At 37.6% G+C, this 20,746-nt stretch overlaps 1 protein-coding gene across 1 annotated transcript in view; it reads right to left on the reverse strand.

Moving 5' to 3' along the window:
- Window positions 1-222: 222 nt before the first annotated feature.
- LOC109036008 (uncharacterized) overlaps window positions 223-20,746 on the reverse strand; it is a 51,160-nt gene continuing 30,636 nt past the window's right edge. The window contains exons 3-6 of the mRNA XM_019049906.2: window positions 14,624-14,803; window positions 12,973-13,044; window positions 3,544-3,720; window positions 223-1,286 (exon numbers count right to left, since the gene is read on the reverse strand). Coding sequence (XP_018905451.2) covers window positions 1,200-1,286; window positions 3,544-3,720; window positions 12,973-13,044; window positions 14,624-14,803 — 516 coding nt within the window. The 3' untranslated portion in view covers window positions 223-1,199. The remainder of the gene's footprint in view (window positions 1,287-3,543; window positions 3,721-12,972; window positions 13,045-14,623; window positions 14,804-20,746) is intronic.

The following is a 20,746-nucleotide window of genomic DNA, read 5'->3' on the forward strand; positions in this document are numbered from 1 at the left end:
CTAATCAATAGACAAAGTTTGGAGAAATTCCAGAGGGGGGAGGCGAAAAAAGCCGTTTTTGCATCAGGCTCTTTTTATCGTTTTCTTACGAGAAGGGAGGGGGAGATATATACTTATGGCGCGCTCTTCTAACACCACGTTTTGGGTTTACCTTCTCATGCTTATTTATTTCTTCTTTATTATGAAATACATTAACATTTTAGAGGGAAAAACAAGACCTAGTTTTCAATTTGAAAAAGTAATATACTTTCATGATAAGAAGTCCATGTGAACAGCACACAAACATATTTTACATTTGATTATTGAACCTTTCCATATGGCAACCCTATATTTTCTAAAAATTACAGTAAATATCGAACACAACTTCGTCTACTTACAGGAATGCTGCCAAGGAATGAAAAATAAATTATTTAAAACTAAGATGAAAGTGAAACAACATAAAAAGACTCTAACAGTTATGAAACAACATGAAACATAATGAATGTATAATCGGGCATAGGTATTTTGGAGAGTTATACTCCCATACATTATAATTACAGTACAGTAGGACAAGGGGTGCCTTCACTTCAAAGCAGAGGTTTTAGAAAGTAACAAAAACAAAAATAAATGAAAAATCAAAATGATTCAATTTCTGTATTAGCTTGTTTGGAAATTCATTTGTATTGGGCTTTAATTTATGAATCACATTTGACGGACGGACCCTCACAGAGTAATGAGATAAAAAAAGAAGAACGAGAAAACTTGATGGATGATTTAAGTATTTAGATGAATAAATAACTCAATGGTAGGTAAGTAAAAAATATTTCGCTGTCAACTTTAACCTTTCAGAAGCTATTTGTTTTGTATAGTAAGTTTATGAAACTAATCTTTGCTATGGAATGTTTTGCTAATATTCTATGATCTTTATCCTTCGTCTTATATGCGTTTAAGTCAATTAAAATTCCGAGTGTATTCTAACAGCATTGTACTGGAAAAACTTCACATCAACTTGGAATCAAACGATGACTCCGAAAATAAATAAGCTTATCAGGCTAAATATCGCTAGTTTTGAGTGCATTCTCCGAGAGCATATGTATCTATTTCTGGTGGAATCTGTCAATTTTTTGTAATCATTTGCAAGTGATGAATATGGAGAAAAAATTCTCATGGTCAGAAAATGTTACACTAAATTACAGGTTAATTTGCTATGGCGGTTTGATTTAAGTCTCATTATTGGATGGTTGTAGGAATGGCCTGATGGATTCACGGAGCTCCTTTTGAAATCGTCTAACGTTCTTCCTAGATTCCTGCAAACAAAAGTATCGAAGGTTAATTCGATTAGATTGTAGGTTATCGAAAGTTGCGAATAAATACAAATTGAAATCGAAGACTAAGTTAGCATACTCCAACATTTCAATTTTTCTAATGATGAAGAGTCGTCAATCTTGAGCCGTAAGAAGGAGACAAAAAGCAATGCGTTGATCTGTATCAAAACTTCTCATAACAGAATTAAATGCAAATGCTCTGCTACCATATCATTGAGAAAAAGCATATGTAATATATTAAGATAAATATCCTCGGACTAATTCCAACAGAAATTTGTATGCAATATACTGATTTACATGTTTGAATATTTATTTGAATAATCTTAAATACTTGTTTTGAGCAGAATCTAAATATCAATTTTTTTTTTGCTTTTTTTGTCGAAGAAGCAATACGGTGATAATAATTGCTCGCCCATAGATTCAGACACCTCAGATGCTAGATATGTTGCATTCATTCTATTTGAAGGCGAATCTTGCAGCGAACATTGAATACGAACAGTTTCGCTGACTGGACTGGTCCTCTCTGGACAACCTGTTTTTCTTACAGAAATGGTGTTGCATTATAGTTTTAATTCGAACCTATGGATTGCAGGCCTACGGCTATCGGGTTAGGTTTTCTTTAAAGAAAAATGGCATGCTATCGAGCATAGACTCATCGATTGTTTACAAATGCTAATCACGGTATAAAGACATGTTTAGACTAAAACGTGTATGATTTTCATGTAAGCATGAATGTAGAAATGTTTCGCCTTCTTTATTCTTTATGTTGGAAATTTTCCTTTTTTCCCCTTTCCCCCTTTCTATCTCCATTTCCGGCTTCAATGCCCCAAAAGTACCTACATTTATAATAGTCCAGGTGCCTGGTAAATCTACCTGGAATTTCGAGTACATAGCTATTTTTGTTTAGCCTACTATATGATTTTTGGGTCGCTGAATCCGAATCTAAAGTTCCCTTACTCGTGTCTGGTGTGCATTTTCCGCCATTTTGAACAATGACCTAAAAAGACCTTTTTTGCGGTTTTTTTAAAACAGCGGCCACGTATGGCTAAAAGTCCTGGATTTAGTTGATGTTTTGAATAGCTGACGTAATTTGGAAGAAAAGGTACATCAATGTGCTGGGCTTGATCAAAAATTGAGGAAGATACAGCATCGTGAACATCGCGCCCATTCACGTTTTCGCAGCGCATCCGTCAACGTGCGGTCCTAGCAAACTTTTTGAGCAAACCTAGCATATTTATAAACTATTTTCTTCCAAGTTACGTCAGATATTCAAAACATCAACTAAATCCGGGATTTTTTCTCTGCGTAGCCGCTATTTAAAAAAAAAAAAAAAAAAAAAAAAAAAAAAAAAAAAAAAACCCGCGAAAAAGGCATTTTTAAACCATTTTTTTCCAAATGGCGGAAAATTCACAGCAGATACGTGTGAAAAAACTTCAGATTCGGTTTCAGCGACCCACAAAACATAAAATTAGCAGAAAAAATTGCCCCGAAAATCCCGAAAATCTCAGGTAGTCTGTTCACAGGGCTCGTGCACTTTCTTTGTTACATTTACAGAACTTTTGTGTTGTCAGAACAAAAACTCAGTCGTGATTAGAGTACTCTGTCCTCATAACAGAAACTTCTGTAGCTGTAACAAAGGTAGTGCAGGAGCCCTATGAACAGAACTATTTTTTCAGTGTACTGGTCAGTAAACTGTGTCATAGCATAAATCGGTGATTTTCAAAAATTGCAGGGAAGATACGTATTTTACAACTTGAGTCGTCAATACGAGGTTTTGTTCGGAATTACATGAGGACGTATTTCTATCAAACAGAACTAAGCGCCATCGGGGGAGGAAGGGAGAGGGGGGCTTGGATTGGTGGGTGTTACGGAACGCAATGCTCGTTCCGTCCTATACTCGCAATGCTTTTCCATGGCGCTTAGTTCCGTTTGATATAACGCGCTATCCGAGATTTTAAAATCCTTAGAAGGAACTCAACTTCACCGAAAAAAATAATATGCTGTTTTAGCATCTAGGATGTCAAAAATGTGTCTAGTGATCCCAAGATGCTGCCTTTACTGCCCCCGCAGTTAATTTTACATCCTGTGAATGCAAATTCAACTGCGGGGGCAGTAAAAGCAGCACCTTGGGATCACCAGACACATTTTTGACATCCTAGATGCTAAAACAGCACATTATTTTTTTCGGTGTTGGCGCTCAAGGTTCCGTTTAACAGAAGTACGTCCATGAGATACTCACACTCATGGCTAGTTTGAGCTCGCTATCCCAGAGCTTGCGAAGGCCTCTATAATTCTTGCCCAAGAGGTCGAATACTGCTTGACGACCAGGCGGCGCCGGTGCCGGAGGCGGGGGTGCCGGTGACGTGCCGTTCTCGTTCCCACCGCTGGCGCTTGTCATCGTGTCTCCAGGTGTCGTCTGAAATTTAAAAAGTATCCTCAACATCATTCCAACTCGTAAAGTGAAATGGGGATGGTAAAGGTGTCTGAAATTTTGCGAATTTCATGCTTCAGAAGCAACGCAACGGTGCGGCGCACAGTGGATCGAGTTAACGGGAGAGGTCGGACAAAATTTGGAAACTGTAAAAGCTTATAATTCCGCGCATACAAAACTTTCAGGTTTTAAAAGTGCCTCAATTGGCTTTCTCGTGAAATTTTCTTCTGGAGACACTCCTTAAAATTTAAAATGTGACGAAATAAACATGAAACTTTGCAGTTTTAGTCAAAAATTTCATATCCAACCTCTCTGATTGACTCGATCCAGTGTGCGGCGTGGCGTGCATTCCGATAGATCAATTAATCTGCCATTTGAACCTAAAGAAAAGGATCGATGAACAGAATGTTCGCAACCAACACCTTGATAATTGCTTCTTTGCCATAGCTTCAAACGGGGGAATATTGATAATGGATCATTCACGCCCCGCTACTGTTCGGAGGACACCCCTCTTTGTCAGTGGACTGAGCATGAGAATATCCTTGCTTCCTAAAATGAACAATTATTAGAGGAGATATTACCAAGTTGCCTACTCTGGTAATACATCTGCTTAAATGGAAAAGGCCGCCTGATGACGTCACACGGCAGCAGATTTTCTCTTTTTTAAATCTATTCTTCTATAATTTCTTATCTTGGAAAAAAATCATGAAATTATTTCGAACGCAGCTAATTAAGCACTCTTAGATGCAGCAGTACAAATTTCCGTGCAAATCCTCCATTGATTAAACTCAGTCCCACCTGAATCCTTTTTCTACGTAAGTACAACAACCCTCCAACCGAGTCAAATGGGCACGTATGAAAATAACATTTTGTTCCCTTGAAGTCACAATTTCCCTTTATGTGTGTGTTTTTTACATTAGAATTAAATGAGTATACAATTTTTGGTTTTTCACAACTCTTTCTATTTTAGGAACTCTAACTCTACGATGTGCTGTCCCTCTATGAATTCCTAGACCTTTCTCTAGATTCCCTTTCAACTCTTCAATTTACAATCATGCAAAACTTTTTTTCTTTTTTTGGGCCACTCATGGAATCAATTTTTCCCACGTGTATACATTCAGGGTTGCACCACTGAATATAACGGAGAAAAAAGGAAAATAATAAAATATTAGAAATTGTTGCAACCCAGCTCAGTTTCTCAGTTTGAAGCCACAATAATGTTAATTGATTTTAAGATTCGCATCTTTTATACGGTTTTACTAGTGATAGAGTCGTGTTTTGGTAGTCAAATCTCAAAGAGTACCATAAAATACCCACTTATATCTTACAGCTTGTCAAGAGTGTTCAAATGTTTCCTTTCGAGTTTCATATCTTTTGCGGTGGTAAATAATTGTAATCGCGAAAATCTAATTCCGCAATTCAATTTCTTAGATGTTTTCAATTTTTGTAAGAAAGTCCTTTTCGCGTGGAGCAATATTAAAGGCTTTCTTAATTGTAATTTGAACCTCTCGGAGCCCACTGGGAAAGTTAAAGAAAGGATATGGCCCTAAGTTTCGACCAATAAAACACAATTCCACAAGTAGTGAAAGTAACCCGTCACGTATAGTACTTACATCCACTGACTGCATCTGAAATCACTGTTTCCCTATCCTCAGCAACTCCAACTGAAAGTGCGAAGGTCTGAGGGCGGCTGTAATCCCAACCATCAATCGGGTGACTCAACGGGCTGTGCTTTCCAGTTTAATTGCACATTCACTAGAGCCCCCTCGAGGCATCGCAATTCACCGCAGATCGCTTTGTAATCAATGCAGAAAAGAGCAACTCGCCACTAATCAAGGCTAAAAGCGTTATCATTAAACGCACTTGTGGACGCTTGACAACAATCCCCCATTCACAGCGATTACAGCATTGCGATGCCAACGAAAAACGCACTATGCGCCTTCAAACGTTGCCAAATTCCCTCGGATAAAATATTCATCTTTGAGAATATATAATATGTAATGTATAATATGTATGTAATATAATATGTATATATATGTATATGTATGAGAATATATAATAAGTACATAAATGTATCTTTTTCTTTTTTTAAAGTACACGGAAACGCTGCATTGAAAGGCACAAAGCTGTCCTTCAAGTTTTGCATTGGTCAAGCGTATAAGCCAACAAAAACGCTAGCAAGTTGCTTGATTTTTTATATCAACTCTCTATCTACAAATAAATGAGCCCTTGCCGGGCGCATTTTTTGTCCAAAATCAATCGAGATGCAGCAATTCTCTGAACATTTTTTGCGGATCTTTACCAAATTTTATAGAACTTACGGCCTAAAACATAGTGACCCTCCCGTATCAATGTACAGACTAGATCTCGCGCCCTGTGCTTTTTGGTTTTTTTCTTTTTTTCTCTTTTTTTCTAAACTGAAAATAGCTTTACGAGGTAAGAAATTCAGTTCAGCTGATGAAATTAGGCAGTAGCGGAGTAGCGTGAGTTCTTTTGTAAATAACCCTCACTCACGAGGACTCCATCAAAAAAGCTTCTGGTCCGATTGAAAGAAAGATTGTGATTGCGTATCAAAGTTGTAGGATGGTTACATGCCGATGCAAAATGTTATGGTGTATTTTCATAAGACAAATTTTTCACATTACAATAAATAAAGAGAAATATAGAGAGAGAAATGGAATTATCTTTTATGAATGTGATTCTGCGTCTGCGGCAAATGTTGCAATGGCTATTTTTGCCATCGCATTTTTGTTTCTGGCTTTCATCGTTGATAAACTTTCTTAACTTGGCAACAATGTAATGAAACCATATGATTTCATTTTCATTTTTTTTTTTTTTAAATCAAGTCGCCCACTTGAATTAAGGTTATACTTTCTCAAGTTAGCAGTTTAAATTCTGAATTGTTATCGGCACAGTTCGAAGAAACAGTTATTATTCGGCACGGTTCGGAAGACCGTTTCTGCCATAATTCTTACACAATACTAATGGTATACATTAAGAGCTGAAAAGGAATTCACTTGAATCTTAGCGTGGAGCTCGAAAGACCACTTCAAGCCTTTGTATGCGAGTGGCTCAATGGAGCACATCATACCTTTGTAGGTATGCGGTGGCTCAGTGGAGCACCTCACGCACTATAAATTGCCTGGAGCTCGAAAGAGCACTTCATGCATCTGTATTTTAAGGTTAAAACGAACTCTAAAGAAACTCAATGCGAGGCTCAAACAAACTCTCAAGCATTCTTAATGCGAGGCTTAAACGAATCCTAAAGCATTCTTAATGCGAGAGGCTTAAACGAATCCTAAAGCATTCTTAATATGAGGTTTAAAGAAACTCTGACGGGATCCCGATCGATGCGAGGCTCAAACGAACTCTCAAGCATGCAATTATTTTGGGGTTAATTATAACCTCTTATGGTACCAATAACGGCAATCTCAAGGATTATCCATTACTTATGCGCAAATCTCAATTTTAGTCTTAGTAACTTAAAATTAATTGAACAATTTATTAAATCACGTCGAGGTCACCATGTTTTTTACTTTAAGAAATAACAACAATGGGCCTGTTGCATGCAAGAGATACAGCCGTGCGAATAGACTTTTTAGTGGTTAAATGACACGAAAATTACGATGCTCACATTAAAAAAGTCTGAAATACACTCCTTATTGCGCAATTTGCGTTGTCAGGAACGCGCTTTTTCAAATTTCCCGCGTCTGGGGGCAGTTTTCTAACGGAAACAATTAACGGCAACTCGCGGCTATTTCCGGTCAACTAAAACTGACAACATAACCTAAAAATCGGAGCTCGTGATATCGTGAAATGAAATGTAGAAGGATTGCGTTGGATATTTAAAAGTTGATCGATTTGGTTACTGCATAAAGCGTATATGGACCACTATAAGAGATCACGTTGGGTTTGTAAACAAACTGAAGGAAAAAATAACAACAACAACAACGACTCGACATCTTCCGGAAATCACCGAGCCCGCCGTTTGCTCGTTTCCGGTGATTAGAAAACTGCCCCCAGACGCGGGAAATTTGAAAAAGCGCGTTCCTAACAACGCAAATTGCGCAGTAAGGAGTGTATTTCAGACTTTTTTAATGTGACCATCGTAATTTTCGTGTCATTTAACCTCTAAAAAGTCTATTCGCGCGGCTGTATCTCTTGCATGCAACAGGCCCATTGCAAGTACAACTGCACACAAAAACTGCATTGAAAAGATAATGAGGATGATAACATACAATTAGGTTATTTGCTATAAAACCATAGCAACATGCTATGATATGCTCGGCCACCGGAAAGTGCTGCTCTCTAGTGTAGCAAAAGAGGAACAATTAATCCTCAGTTGAATGAAGGGACGGAAATGTTCGACCAAGGAAAACTGTAACCCGCGAAAAAAGACAAAATTCAACTTTTTGACCTTGAAATCAATTGGATTTTGGCCGTTCCTCCGACGGCAACGAGAACCATCTATTTGTCGCCACGGACACTGGTTATGCTAAAAGAAATCGATCGTAAAGAGCTCTCCCGAGTGGGCGAGCTCAAAAAGTTTAAGAGTGTTACATGAGGAAGAAGTAGGTATTCAAACTTCATTAAAATACTTATTTCGTTCATTACTTTTGATAGGTACAACACGTATCTAATGTTTAAAACCTATGTGTTATTTTTTTCCCTAAGAAACAGTCCATTAGTCAGGCGAGGGTCTATACAACACGTCTCCAAAAAAAAAGCTGTATCATAGTCAATTTTTAAGTGAATTTGCTTGATAGTAACTCATTTTGTATACAAAAATTTGATCTACAGAACTCTAAAAACTGCACTACGCCAGCTTTTCTTTTGTTGGTTCATGAAATGGCCGCTGTAAATCTTTTTGGATAGCAATTGTACCTAAAATTCTTTGAAAAATTGGAGGGAAAATACACGTAAATTATCATAAAACCTGACTTTTATCAGAAGAAATTTGACAACATTTATAAGCGTATATGGAGTTTTTCTTCAGCCTTCATCAAATCGGGTGTGCAAACGATGCTGAATATATCGTAGTCTGGCAAGATTATGTTATTGACGATGGTTCCACATGTCACCGGTGAGTTAGAAAGGTAAAAAGAGCTTGATTTCACCGGAAAAAATTTCTTCGGTAGTGACTTCAGTATAATAGCCTCTACTTAATGGATGCAAAGAATGATTGTCAGTAGGCCATCTGGACAAGTTTCTGGGCTGTGTGGGCGATTTTCCAGCATTTAATTGGAGGTTCGAACTTTACAGGCAATATCAGTCGATGTTAGAGCACTTTTGGAGTATTTTAGACGATTGATAGAAACGACACTTCTGAGTGCTAGTTTTATGTTTTATTTATCACGTTTTTGAGACATCAGCGATTGATTTGACGTTACGATAACGAGATGCGACTGTAATTAGTATACCGTTTGAAACAGTAGCGTGGCGTGAATGATCGATTACCTATCGATATTTCCCCATTTGAAGCTATGGTATAAAGAATCGATCAGGGTGGCAAAATTTTATGAAAAATAAAACCTTGAAATTTCACGTGAAATATTTCATGAAATTTCAGAAATTTATGAAAGATATTGAAAAATACAAGTTCCATTTATGTTCCGAAGGTTGTAAAAATCGTAATTTTCCTCTATTTTTGGGTGTTTGAGTGCGGGTTGCATACTTTGGCCCCTGAAAAATATGAAATATTACACAGCCTTGTGAAATTTCATGAAATATTTCACTGCAATTTCCAATCTTTCATTTCTTTCTTACGTTTCATGCCACCCTGGAATCGATTATTAAGATGTTCGCTGCAAACACCCTGTTTATGGATCCTTTTCCATAGGTTTAAATGGTAGATCAATCGATGTACCGCAAAGCACGCCATGCCACTGGTTTGAAACAAGGTGATTTCCTGTTGTTCCAACGAAGAAGTCTTGTCTCAGCCTATTCTGCAGGAAGTCCTGTGTGTCCGGCGATACGATTTTATCAGTGCATAATATATCAATCGACGTTTCAAATCCAACAGGCCGCTCCTGATTTGTATGAATGCCCTGTGGAATCCCTGGCCTCAAATTACACAGTAGCGTGGATGGTCCACCAACCATCAGTGATCAGCAATCAGAGCTCTTACGGCCGGAATAAAGTGGTCTTGGCCGTTTCGTAATCCAAGAGGTGGGCTTGTGGAATGGGCTCCTCCGTAGAATGTTTGTTTAACGAATACTTACCTCTCGAAAATTATGGCCCTTATCTATTTCGTAATGAGGTGCACACTATCTCCTCCGAGGGCGTTTCGAGCTTTCGGCAACAGGTTTAATGCATTCATTCTTTCAAAAGCTCCCGTCGCAGTGTTTGTCTCAAAAAGAGGTGCATGTATTGGGCTTCATTTTGTCATAAGGAGCAAATATTTCTGGCTCACTTGTAAAAGCGCCCAGCTGCATTATACTAATGACAAGTATATTATCTCTAAAATGGACCAGAAGTTGTAGTTCGAATTGCAAAATGAACCCTATTATTCTTCCTCTGAAGTGGACGTATTATTGCCAAACGGAACTAGACAAACGGACGGACTATTTGCCATCAAGACATGAGCCCTGAGACCCATAAGAATATGTGCATAACAGGGCTCGCACGTCATGATGCACATACTTCTGTTTGACAGAAATACGACCGAGTATCGACGATTGAAGGGGGAAATCAAGCAACTTGATCGGCGAGTTCTGTGACATTGCGGGCTTCTTGCCCCATTTAAAAAAAGGGGGGCAATGCTTAGTTCCAGTTCTATTTTCTGTCAAAATCACTCAAAAAATTTAGTTTTTATAATTAAAAACAAGCATAGAAGAATTTAAGACGTTAAAATCACAATGCGCACATATTTCCACCTCCACCATTCTGCCATGCTAAGGAAGAACGCCGTATGAGTCTTCACCCGTTGCCAAATTTCCCCTGGCAAATCGCTAATTTTCAGGAACATTTTCGAATATTTGTCCATTATTAATTTCTCAGATAATTTTGTTTGTAATTTGATCTAAAACTCCTGAAAATGTCGAGGAAAAATATTCATAATTTTCCTCAAAAATGGACATTTCATTGAAGGAAATTTGCCAACTCTCGAATGTTCATACGGCGTTTTTCCTTAGCGGCCGGCAGCTTGGTAAACGCCAAACAACTGGGGTGTTATTATGTTGTTACTATAGGTATATATTGCTGTCCGTAATATTTCTTAGTTATTCTTCTTTCATTCTGCCCTAAAACTAAAGAAATACATACATAATGAAGATTTGCAGCTCTTGTAACTCGTTTCTTTTTTAGTTTATATTCTGGAAGGAGCTCTTGGATTTTTGGAAAGAAATTCCTGCGTCAATATCTTGATTAAAAATTGACCGGAGGCAGGTCCTCGAAGCAAATACTTAATTCTTTTGTGAGAGTTGGTTGAGAAAATACGTAACTTAAATTGGAATTCTTTCTATTAGTCCTTTCAAGGAGTAAAAACGGATAGGTTTAATCTTGAAAATTTTTAGAATCAAAACACGAAAAGTTCAATCCTAAAAAAGATCATGACAGTTACTTTTTTATGATCTACGATAAATTTTTAGTTTTAGAGGGAAAGTTGAGTGTAAATTTGGCAGAGTGCTTCCTCTTTAGTTTTGAGTGCTCTTAATCGTAGAGATAATAACATTTTTTATCTATGGGAATTCCTGTTACTTAATAACTTCGGATGTGCAGGTATGACTTTTTTACCCGATGAACATAATAGAATAGAGTGTGAGAGACGTGAGGTAATTTTGCCGATGAGCGCTGCAGTTATTTCAGTACGATTATGTTCCAAAAGAGGAGTGCTATAAAAAAACCGTACGGTAAGATGTTGCGCAAAGCTGCTCAATGATATAACTTAGCAATGAGAAAAAGGAAGGGGCAGTAGGAGAGGCATATGAACAGGAAACATTTGATTTAGTTTACGCGTGATTGTTTTCTTTCCCTATTATAAATGACTTAGACGTAATTAATCATTGTGATTCAGATTGGATCTGCAATAATGCAGATAATTTTGGACTGCTGTATGTAACTATAAGGGAGCCAAATGTCATTTGAATGAAGAATGGCTGATGTGACGAAGCTTATCCTGCATTAGTGAGATAAAGGTCTTATAAATAAGTATCGAGTCTCTTTTTAATTACGTATTGATAATTTCTCATAAGCAGACAAACGCGTGATAAATCATATTAAAAATAAACCACGAGTCGAGTAGAATTAGGTGAAATAATGGAATTGCAACAGCTTTTTGATAAATAAGTCCATATCTCTATTTTTCTACCCGCTCGTTCAAGTCTTTTTTCCGCATTGCGTTCTTGCGCCCTGGCTGAGATGTGAATATGGTTAACGTTTTTAACTGATATACTCAAACTAATACAAAGTATAAGTATCCTCAGCTGCCTCTTCATATCAATTTTTCAGCTAAGATTTGTGTGTTTTCTATCGTTTTCCAAAATCACACGATTCAATGAAAACAAATCATCCCAACACATCAGTATATTCACGTGTGTGCCCTATATGAAATACAACAAACATGTTGCCAAGAACGCACTCGTGTGTTAAATTGACACAAACGTTGTGTTCTGGATGACCTCAGTTCCGACCATGACTCAGTGCATGCTGTTTGGACCACAGTGGGGAGTGGGGGGATTTGGCTACATAAAATGAAAAAATAAAATAAAATTTAATTTCCTTCACTTTTTATCTATTTTCTGCCTTTAAAAAAATTGAAAAGAGAGGAACTGCAAGTGGCATTCTTAATCCTCATCGAGTGAGGTTAAAATATTGTTAAGGGGGTAAATTATGCAAGGATATTTCTTTATGTTTGCATCATGAACACATTCACCAACAATATTATAATAATAGATGAAGAAGAAATAAAGAAAAAAAAGAATAAAATAAAATTGTCGATACATTGCTGTGGATATATAGATGTTGATGTGTTAACATTTTTTATCGCTCTGAATGTTTGTCATGAGACTTCTCTAAAATAACAAACTGTATATGTTCATGTAATAATATCAATAATCATTTACAAAAATAGAGACAAGAAGGGAGCGGGAATATACTAGGTCAATAAAATTTATCCAAATATGTAATCCAATATATATCTCCAAATAAAATATAAATATATGTCCAATAATATCAATAATCATTTAGAAACATAGAGAAAAGAGGGGAGCGTAAATATAGGTCAGTCATAATACTTACTACTTGCTGCCTAAATGAGTCTTCTAAAAGTTTTGAAATATTCCTGTATGCAACTCTTGCATCGACAATTGTCTGCAGAAAAAAAACGAATAGTTAAAATATTGAAGTATTAAAGTAAATATGGGCAATAGCAACTTTTTTTCCAAGCTTTAATATTAATATTTTAAAAAAAACACTCATGGTTTCTTTGTATGAGGTGTTTACAACGGGTTTGTAAGGTGGTACATCACATGCGCCCGGAAATGGGCACGTTATTAGCCATGCATTCAAATTAGTCAGTTCAAAGAAAAATTTAAAAAAAAAAAAAAAAAAAAATCTTTAACTTTCATTAGAAAAATTGATAAATTCTTTTATGAACATGGTTCTATAAAATTGTAAATATTTTTTAATGACTGAATGATTTCCAAATGTTTTTAAGATAACAAAAAAGTGACTTAAAACATTTTGAAAACGCATAACGTCATCGTAACTTATCTCCTGAACTTCTGAAAATTTTAAACCCGTTATTGAAACGTATTCATTTTCCTCCGTTTAAAAAAAAAAAACAAAAAAAAAAAAAAAAAAAAAAAACCTCGTTTGAGACATTTAATTGTTTTCAAAGATATTTTAAAAACATGTATTATGCGTCTTTTTCCCACGAGAAGAGACGCATCTAATCAGCCCGGGGTAAATACTCTACGGTTATGGATCTGTTTCCATTAGGACCATGGAACAGCTATTTGCATATAAAAAAAAAAAAAAAAAAAAAAAAAAAAAAAAAAAAAAAAAACTATTTGCATGGATTGCCGTAGCCAAAAAATCTATTTATTAGGGTTTAGTTCCAATGATTCAAGTAAGTGAATGATGCTATTTGTGAGCTCCCCTGAAAACGGGAAGCCTACGGATCATATTCGATAGTGGTTCGATGTATCGTTTGGTTCAAAACAAAAGAACATATCATCAACAACAAAAAAATAGGATTTAAGTCGCTCTAAAAAAAACTCCGGCCGTGGAAGCCGTACTTACGGGCTTTATAGACATACCGTCTGCGTTCCAGGCTCAGAGGCCGGAAGTTCCGGGCGCAGCACTCGGAGCAATCGAAGCCTCGGCTCCAGCAACCGTGAATCTCGGCCTCTGAGCTGGAAGCGGACAATAAGTCTAGAAAGCCCGAAACTTTTTTTTCAGCGTGAAAAAGCTGAAAATGAGAAAATTCTGAACAATTTCACTTTTCATTGCCATTTGGTACCCAAAAGAATAAAAAAAATCGATCGAAAAAAACCAGTTCCCTCAGATTTCTGAACTGACTTCTGTGGATATGTTTCACAAGTTGAACTAATCGATATCGACACAATCTCCCCCACGGGCCAATTATTGAAATTGATAGACAAAGCTATAGACAAAAAAGAAAAACCAAAAATAAAGCGATCCTATTAATGGAAGCAGGTGGTTGTAATAAACAAAGAAATAAGTAATAGACAAACGAACGGCAACCCGCGAGAGGATCCTATATTTAGTCTATCATATTCCCCTCTGGTCTATAAGAACCACCCGGTTCCACCAATAGGATCCCTCCATATCCTTTTCGTCTTCTTTGTCTATTGCTTTGTCTATGGATTTCAATAATCGGCCCGCTGTTTGATGTATAAAATATGATGTACAGTTGGAGACTTACATCTTTGACTAGACTTCCAAAGGATGCGAAGACTCCGGGCTGCGGCTTCTTCCTCTTGGTCGGCTTTTCCTGTCGCCGGGGGCGCGTTTCCTTCGCTCTTTGCTCCTTCGGCTCTTTCTCCCTCTTCGCTTCCCTTTTCTCATTTTGTTTCGATCTCACAGTTTGCCGCACATCTCCTTTCTGTAACAAACATAAACTCGTGTGAATGGTAACAAATAGTCACTTCAAAATAGCCAGAGAGGGGGGTCGACCCGGAATAAATTGCAACAGAAGCTTTTTTTGCCGGAATTTACTTTGCTATAGCTATATCAATGTATATTCATTTGCCTAGTTATAAAACTTGAGGTCCAGCTGCCGAAATTCGGGTCAGAAATCTGAAACACTTCGGTATGCACCGAGTACTTCAATTGTCTGACCCGAACTTCGGCAGATGGACCTTAACTTTTCGGATGCGTGATCCGAAAACTTCAGAGATCCATATGATCTCAGCTTCGGGTTCCATGCACAAAATTTTTTTCTCCGTGTTTCCTTTTAGGGGACGCAACTAAAATTTCAGTAAATTTTTTCAGAAAAGTAAAAAAAGTGGCTAACAATGGTTCCTCACCTTCTCGTGGTGTTGGCTGTTTTACTAAGTGGGAACCGTCCATAAGATATGGTCTATTTCTTGCCCTGCCATTATTATTCTACAAGTTAATTGTGGAATGAGAATTTCATAATGTTTTCTATGAAATCTTAAAAATATAGTGATAAAAAATTTGCAACTACTACAAAATCGGCTCGCGAAGCGAGCCGAATGTCACTCGCGCAGCGAGTGACCGGGGGTCCAGGGGGCGTAGCCCCCGGCTAGGCGTGACGGGCGCGCGAAGCGCGCCCAGAACGGCTAGTACTACCTAAACAACATACTGAAAATTTCACTCGGCTCAATGGTCGTAAGGGGGAGAGATGACCCAAAAACGCTAGAATGCACTAAAAAATGAACTGAAAAAAATAATATGTTAGCACATGGGATGTCAAAATGTGCCGGGTGATCCAAAGACGCTGCCTTCACTGCTCCGCAGTTAATTTTACAGCATGTGAATACAAATTCATCTGCGTGGGCAATCAAGGCAGCATCTTAGAATCGCCAGACACATTTTTGACATCCTAGGTGCTAAAACAGCATACCATTTTTTGCAGTGTGTGCATTTTTTTTTTTTTTTTTTTTTTTTTTTGTTTTTGTTTTTGGTTTAGATATTTTTGCATGTTTCAGGAAAAGTATTAACTTTTTATCAAAAAAGCGAAGGACCGTTCAAAAAGTACATTACATTTGCTTTAAAAGGAGTGTTTGTATACAACACTCTGCATGCAATGATCCGTTCTTTAGTCACAGGGAAAAGAAAAGAGCTGAAAATTCCGGCAACTTTACGAGAAATCGCGTGTTTTGGCAGTTATTATCATTTTTCACGAAAAATATTAAGTTTTCCCAGGAAAAGCTAAGAACCTTGTTGAAAACCAATTATATTTACGTTAAAATGAGAGCTCGCACCATATGATACGAAGCTCCGTTGAGTAACACAAGGTTGAAACGTCCCCCTGATGTCGGTAATCTTTTGTGAATGACCCCCTGTTGGCCGTTCTGTGCATTTCGCAATTGAACAACTAATTTAACACCAGACATGACGAGAATAAAATTAAATTGAAAATTTCACACCCGGACTGAGAGAACTCATATTAGTGCAAATTGATATTGGTGGCTCTTCTGACATTGGGAGGAATATAAGACGTATCTAAGGAGTTACTATGATAACAAAAATAATCCACCAGTGGTGGACCACCACTCGAGGATAATCACAAAAGAAAGAATCTTTAACTAGCTTTTATATGTGTGGTAATGAGTCTGTAGCGCTGGTCACAGAATCGTATTTTCATGTTTATCTCTTGTGGATCGACTAAAAATAATAAGATGTGTCCGAACAGCAGCTCTCTTCAGCTCTCAACTTCTGTGATCAACTGACTCATTGCTTTAAAAAACGGGACTAGCTTAACACAAAATAACCCGAGTCGCTTCAAATTTAAATTTAAAAAAGAAAATATAAGTTTTATATCGATACAAGACTTCGTAAGAGAGATTAAGTTCAACGTCCACTTTTTTTACTTTGAAATTTTGACAGGAAGAAATGTCTGACTATTTCTGTTCAAGTGTTCAAAACTACTCTTACTTACTTCCCCTCCCCATTTCGAAATGTGACTTGTTTTCTTTCTGTTACATTCAGTCCAAACCAGCAGGGGCGTAGCTAGGAAATTTCTCTGGGGAGGGCCACGGGACCACCTCTCGTGGTGAAGAGAGCGGGGGGAGGGGGTGAGGAATGGAGGATCCCGTTTTTTTTTTGGGGGGGGGGGGGCACGAGAATTCTGGGGGGCCAGGCCCCCCAGGACCCCCCCCCCTAGCTACGCCCATGCAAACCAGGTCACGTTGGATTGAAAAATATTTTGAGGACACTTCGGAAGTCACGTCATGATATTTGTGTGAGGATTCTTAAAATACAGTGAAGTTTTTGCGTTGTATCAGTGTTTTGAAAAAGAACATTATTGAAAATGATAATTTGTGTTAAAATTAAAGGTCCAACAATTTTTACATCAGTAATTACTCGTCAAACCTTTGAATCTGTATTTTGTGAGGGATCATGCAATTTTGGGGTAAAACTTTTACTTAGTGCTATCAGCTCTAAAAACAATCATGCGTCAATCAAGCATTTTTAACAATGCGCTTTTTTTATGTGGAGCACATTCTCGCCAAAAATTTGGAAAAATCTAAAGTTTCCTGACAAAGATGGAATCATGGGTCATCTACCTAGACATTTAATAAAGCATCTGAGTTGACCGTATACTTTCATAATTTTGGTACAGAAGGACTCCACAGCGTGAGAGGAGAGCCCTTTCGCCCGGCATTGCACCAAAGAGTGCCATAGTGCAACATTTCTGGCGAGGCATTGAGTGATTTTAGCATCATTGTCATTTCTGTATACAAAATCTCACACTTTCTCTCACGGAATAGTCGTGAAACAGAGACTTTTATTAGATAAACTCACAACCTGGCAAGCCTATTCGAAGCAGTAAACTTATTGTCAAGGTTGGCAGGTTTTTGGTCCAAATGAACTAGATTCTTATCTGCCAGGCAGACGCAGTGTACAAGTTAGCGACGCATTGCGTGTAGCTATGAGCTAAGATAAATTAAATTAAATTAGAGAGATGAATTAATGCGGTTCTGTGCATAGCTTAAAAGCACCCATTATACATTCTGAGCACTTCCATTAAATTCGTTCTGGGTCAGATGAACGTTTCCGGGTTCCTATGAAAGAATGATTCCTAATTGTCGCGTCATCCTCATCCATTTTTTTCTTATACTTTTTTTTAAAAAAAATGGCTAAAGAGTCTAACTTAAAAAAGTTATGTTTCTTATATATCTATCTACACAAATAATATTTACAAAGGTTTAAAGGAACAAAAGGATACTAGATAATACAGCTTGTCTAAAACACTCTAGGAATTTTGAAATTTTCCGTCTTTTTGTCATATATTTGACATTTGACTGTTGAGATAGAGCTAAAAGAAAAATTCTCTGCGTGGAATGAAACATTTTGTCAGATAATTTAAAGGTTTGATGTTAAATATCGATTGGAATTCTCGGTTTCTCGAACCGAACTCTCCGTTCGTGTAACTACATTTCCGGTTCGTAGCCAAATTTTCGGATTTGACTGAAGTAGAAAAGGTGCTTTGAATACACAAGCCAAAACTTTGAACAAGCCAACGAACTTGAGACTTTGAACAGCCAAACAAATGGACGTATTTCTATCCAACGGAACTATGTGCATTATATGAAGTGAGCCTTGTTATGCATATATTCTAATGCGTCTCAGGCCTCATGGTTTAATGCACATAGTTTCATTTGGCAGAAATACGTCCAAATATTTCAGTCAATATGGAACACTGAACCTTCAGTTGACTCAGGATAAATTGTATAGCTTTTTCGGCAAACTTCTTTCCACCGCCATGTTTGAATTCGTCTCATAGATACCACTCCTGTATTTTAGTATATAAGTAATTTTGCAGCATCAGATGGACAGCCAAAATACAAAAAGACCAGAGAAAATACATAATTTTCACAAACAATTTTTCCCGGTATATTTCTTTTAAGAATCAAATTGAGTTTTTTTTATTTTTATTTTTTTTTTTTTTTTTTTTTTTTTTTTAACACAAGATTGTAAACTTGTCATCAACAATTAATCTCGTTTTTCTTAAAGAAAGAAAGAAAAAAAAAAACTTCATTCAGGCTATGAAAAAAATCTCCAGCATATTTTTTTTTTTCAAGTAAAATGATTTTCCTCTAAATAAAAAAAGGAGCGAAACGAATTTTGACGACCCAATTTTTTTTTTTAAGTGAGCAAACGTTTTTAACCACTTTTACACTGTATGAAACAGCTTAGTTGAACCAGAAACGCAGAAGCGTGCCCTCCTTTCCGCTGTGGAAGTCCCCAGCGGTGTTCCACGAAGTATTCGAGGATTCTCACCTACATCGATTACCTATGATGAGAGTGAACTCATTCCATAACCAGCCGTTGAGAAATGTGTAGCAGACGTAGTCCCACCCCTCCCCCTTCCTCCTCCATCCCAATGAGAATGGAACGGCCTTAAACGGAAGAATTCCAATTCCATTTTGGCATGAGTCTCGACGATGGAGCTGTGTTATGTGATGGAGGGCCCACACTCTAATGTAGCTGGAATTCATCGCATTAACGCAGTCCCATTACTCCACGACAAGGAATAGCTACCAAAACGGCCCTGATGTCCGAGCTTTTGGTCTAGACATCAACCTAGACGAGGCGGTGCCAAATATACCCGAAAATGAACACTCCGAATCCAAGTAAACTCGATGAACCCAACGAAATGGCACTCTTGTAGATGCTTCATTTTAACCGTGTAAATAGACGGAATCTGAGTGACCAGGCAGATTTATTGACTGTTCATCGGTGGGCGAGTAGGATTCAATTTTGTTTGCAATCCTACTCTGAGAAAAGTTCACTGAAGAAAAATCTCGGTGTACTTACGAAGAAAAGGATAAAATTACCAAGAATTTAGGGTTCTATTTGATCCCAGTTTTTTCTCGGCAAAATTACCATTTATGGAATTGGTAATTTTACCGAGAAATCTCGGTAAAATTTATTGACTTTCTCGGTAATTTTACTGGACCCCGGTAAAAACGCCAATATTTTTTATCGACTGTGGTAGAATTACCGAGATAAAATGGCAAAGTTACCGAGAATTGATTACCAATAAAAGTGGTATTCTTACCTGAAAAAAATAGTAAAAATACCGGCTTTTAGGTAAGCTTACCAGTCCGTCTTGGTAAAATTACCAATAATTGGTAAAACAATTGGACGTATTTATGCGAAAAGGCGCTAAACGCCATTTCCAAACTTCTCAGTAAAGCAAGTTTGACTAAAACAATTGGCGTTTCCGTACTAATGGACCGATTTTGGTTTACTTTAGCTTGTTTGAAAGCTGAAGAGTTCCTCTAATTACGTACGTTGCCAAAATTAGGAAAAAATGCATATTAAGCGAGATATAGGGGATTTTTGCACGTAGGTCCATTTGATTTAATGCGCTAACCCGGATTCCGAATTAAATCAAAAGGCGCTATCTCCACTTGAATCACTTGATTGACGCGCGCGCGGCGAAGCTTGGTGGAAACTTGGTGAAATTTGGTACCGGGGGTATTTTTGGACGGGAAACTCGAATTTCGGGTCAAATTTTGAAAATTCAGAAATCCAAGATGGCGGACATGGCCTAAAATGCTATCTCGGCCCCTATCCAGCCGATCTTGGTGAAACTTGGTATCAGGGGGTATTTTCGGACGGGAAACTCGAATTTCGGGTCAAATTTTGAAAATTCAGAAATCCAAGATGGCGGACATGGCCTAAAATGCTATCTCGGCCCCTATCCAGCCGATCTTGGTGAAACTTGGTATCAGGGGGTATTTTCGGACGGGAAACTCGAATTTCGGGTCAAATTTTGAAAATTCAGAAATCCAAGATGGCGGACATGGCCTAAAATGCTATCTCGGCCCCTATCCAGCCGATCTTGGTG

The sequence above is a fragment of the Bemisia tabaci genome, chromosome 2 (assembly GCF_918797505.1).
Source record: "Bemisia tabaci chromosome 2, PGI_BMITA_v3".
Lineage (NCBI taxonomy): Eukaryota > Metazoa > Arthropoda > Insecta > Hemiptera > Aleyrodidae > Bemisia > Bemisia tabaci.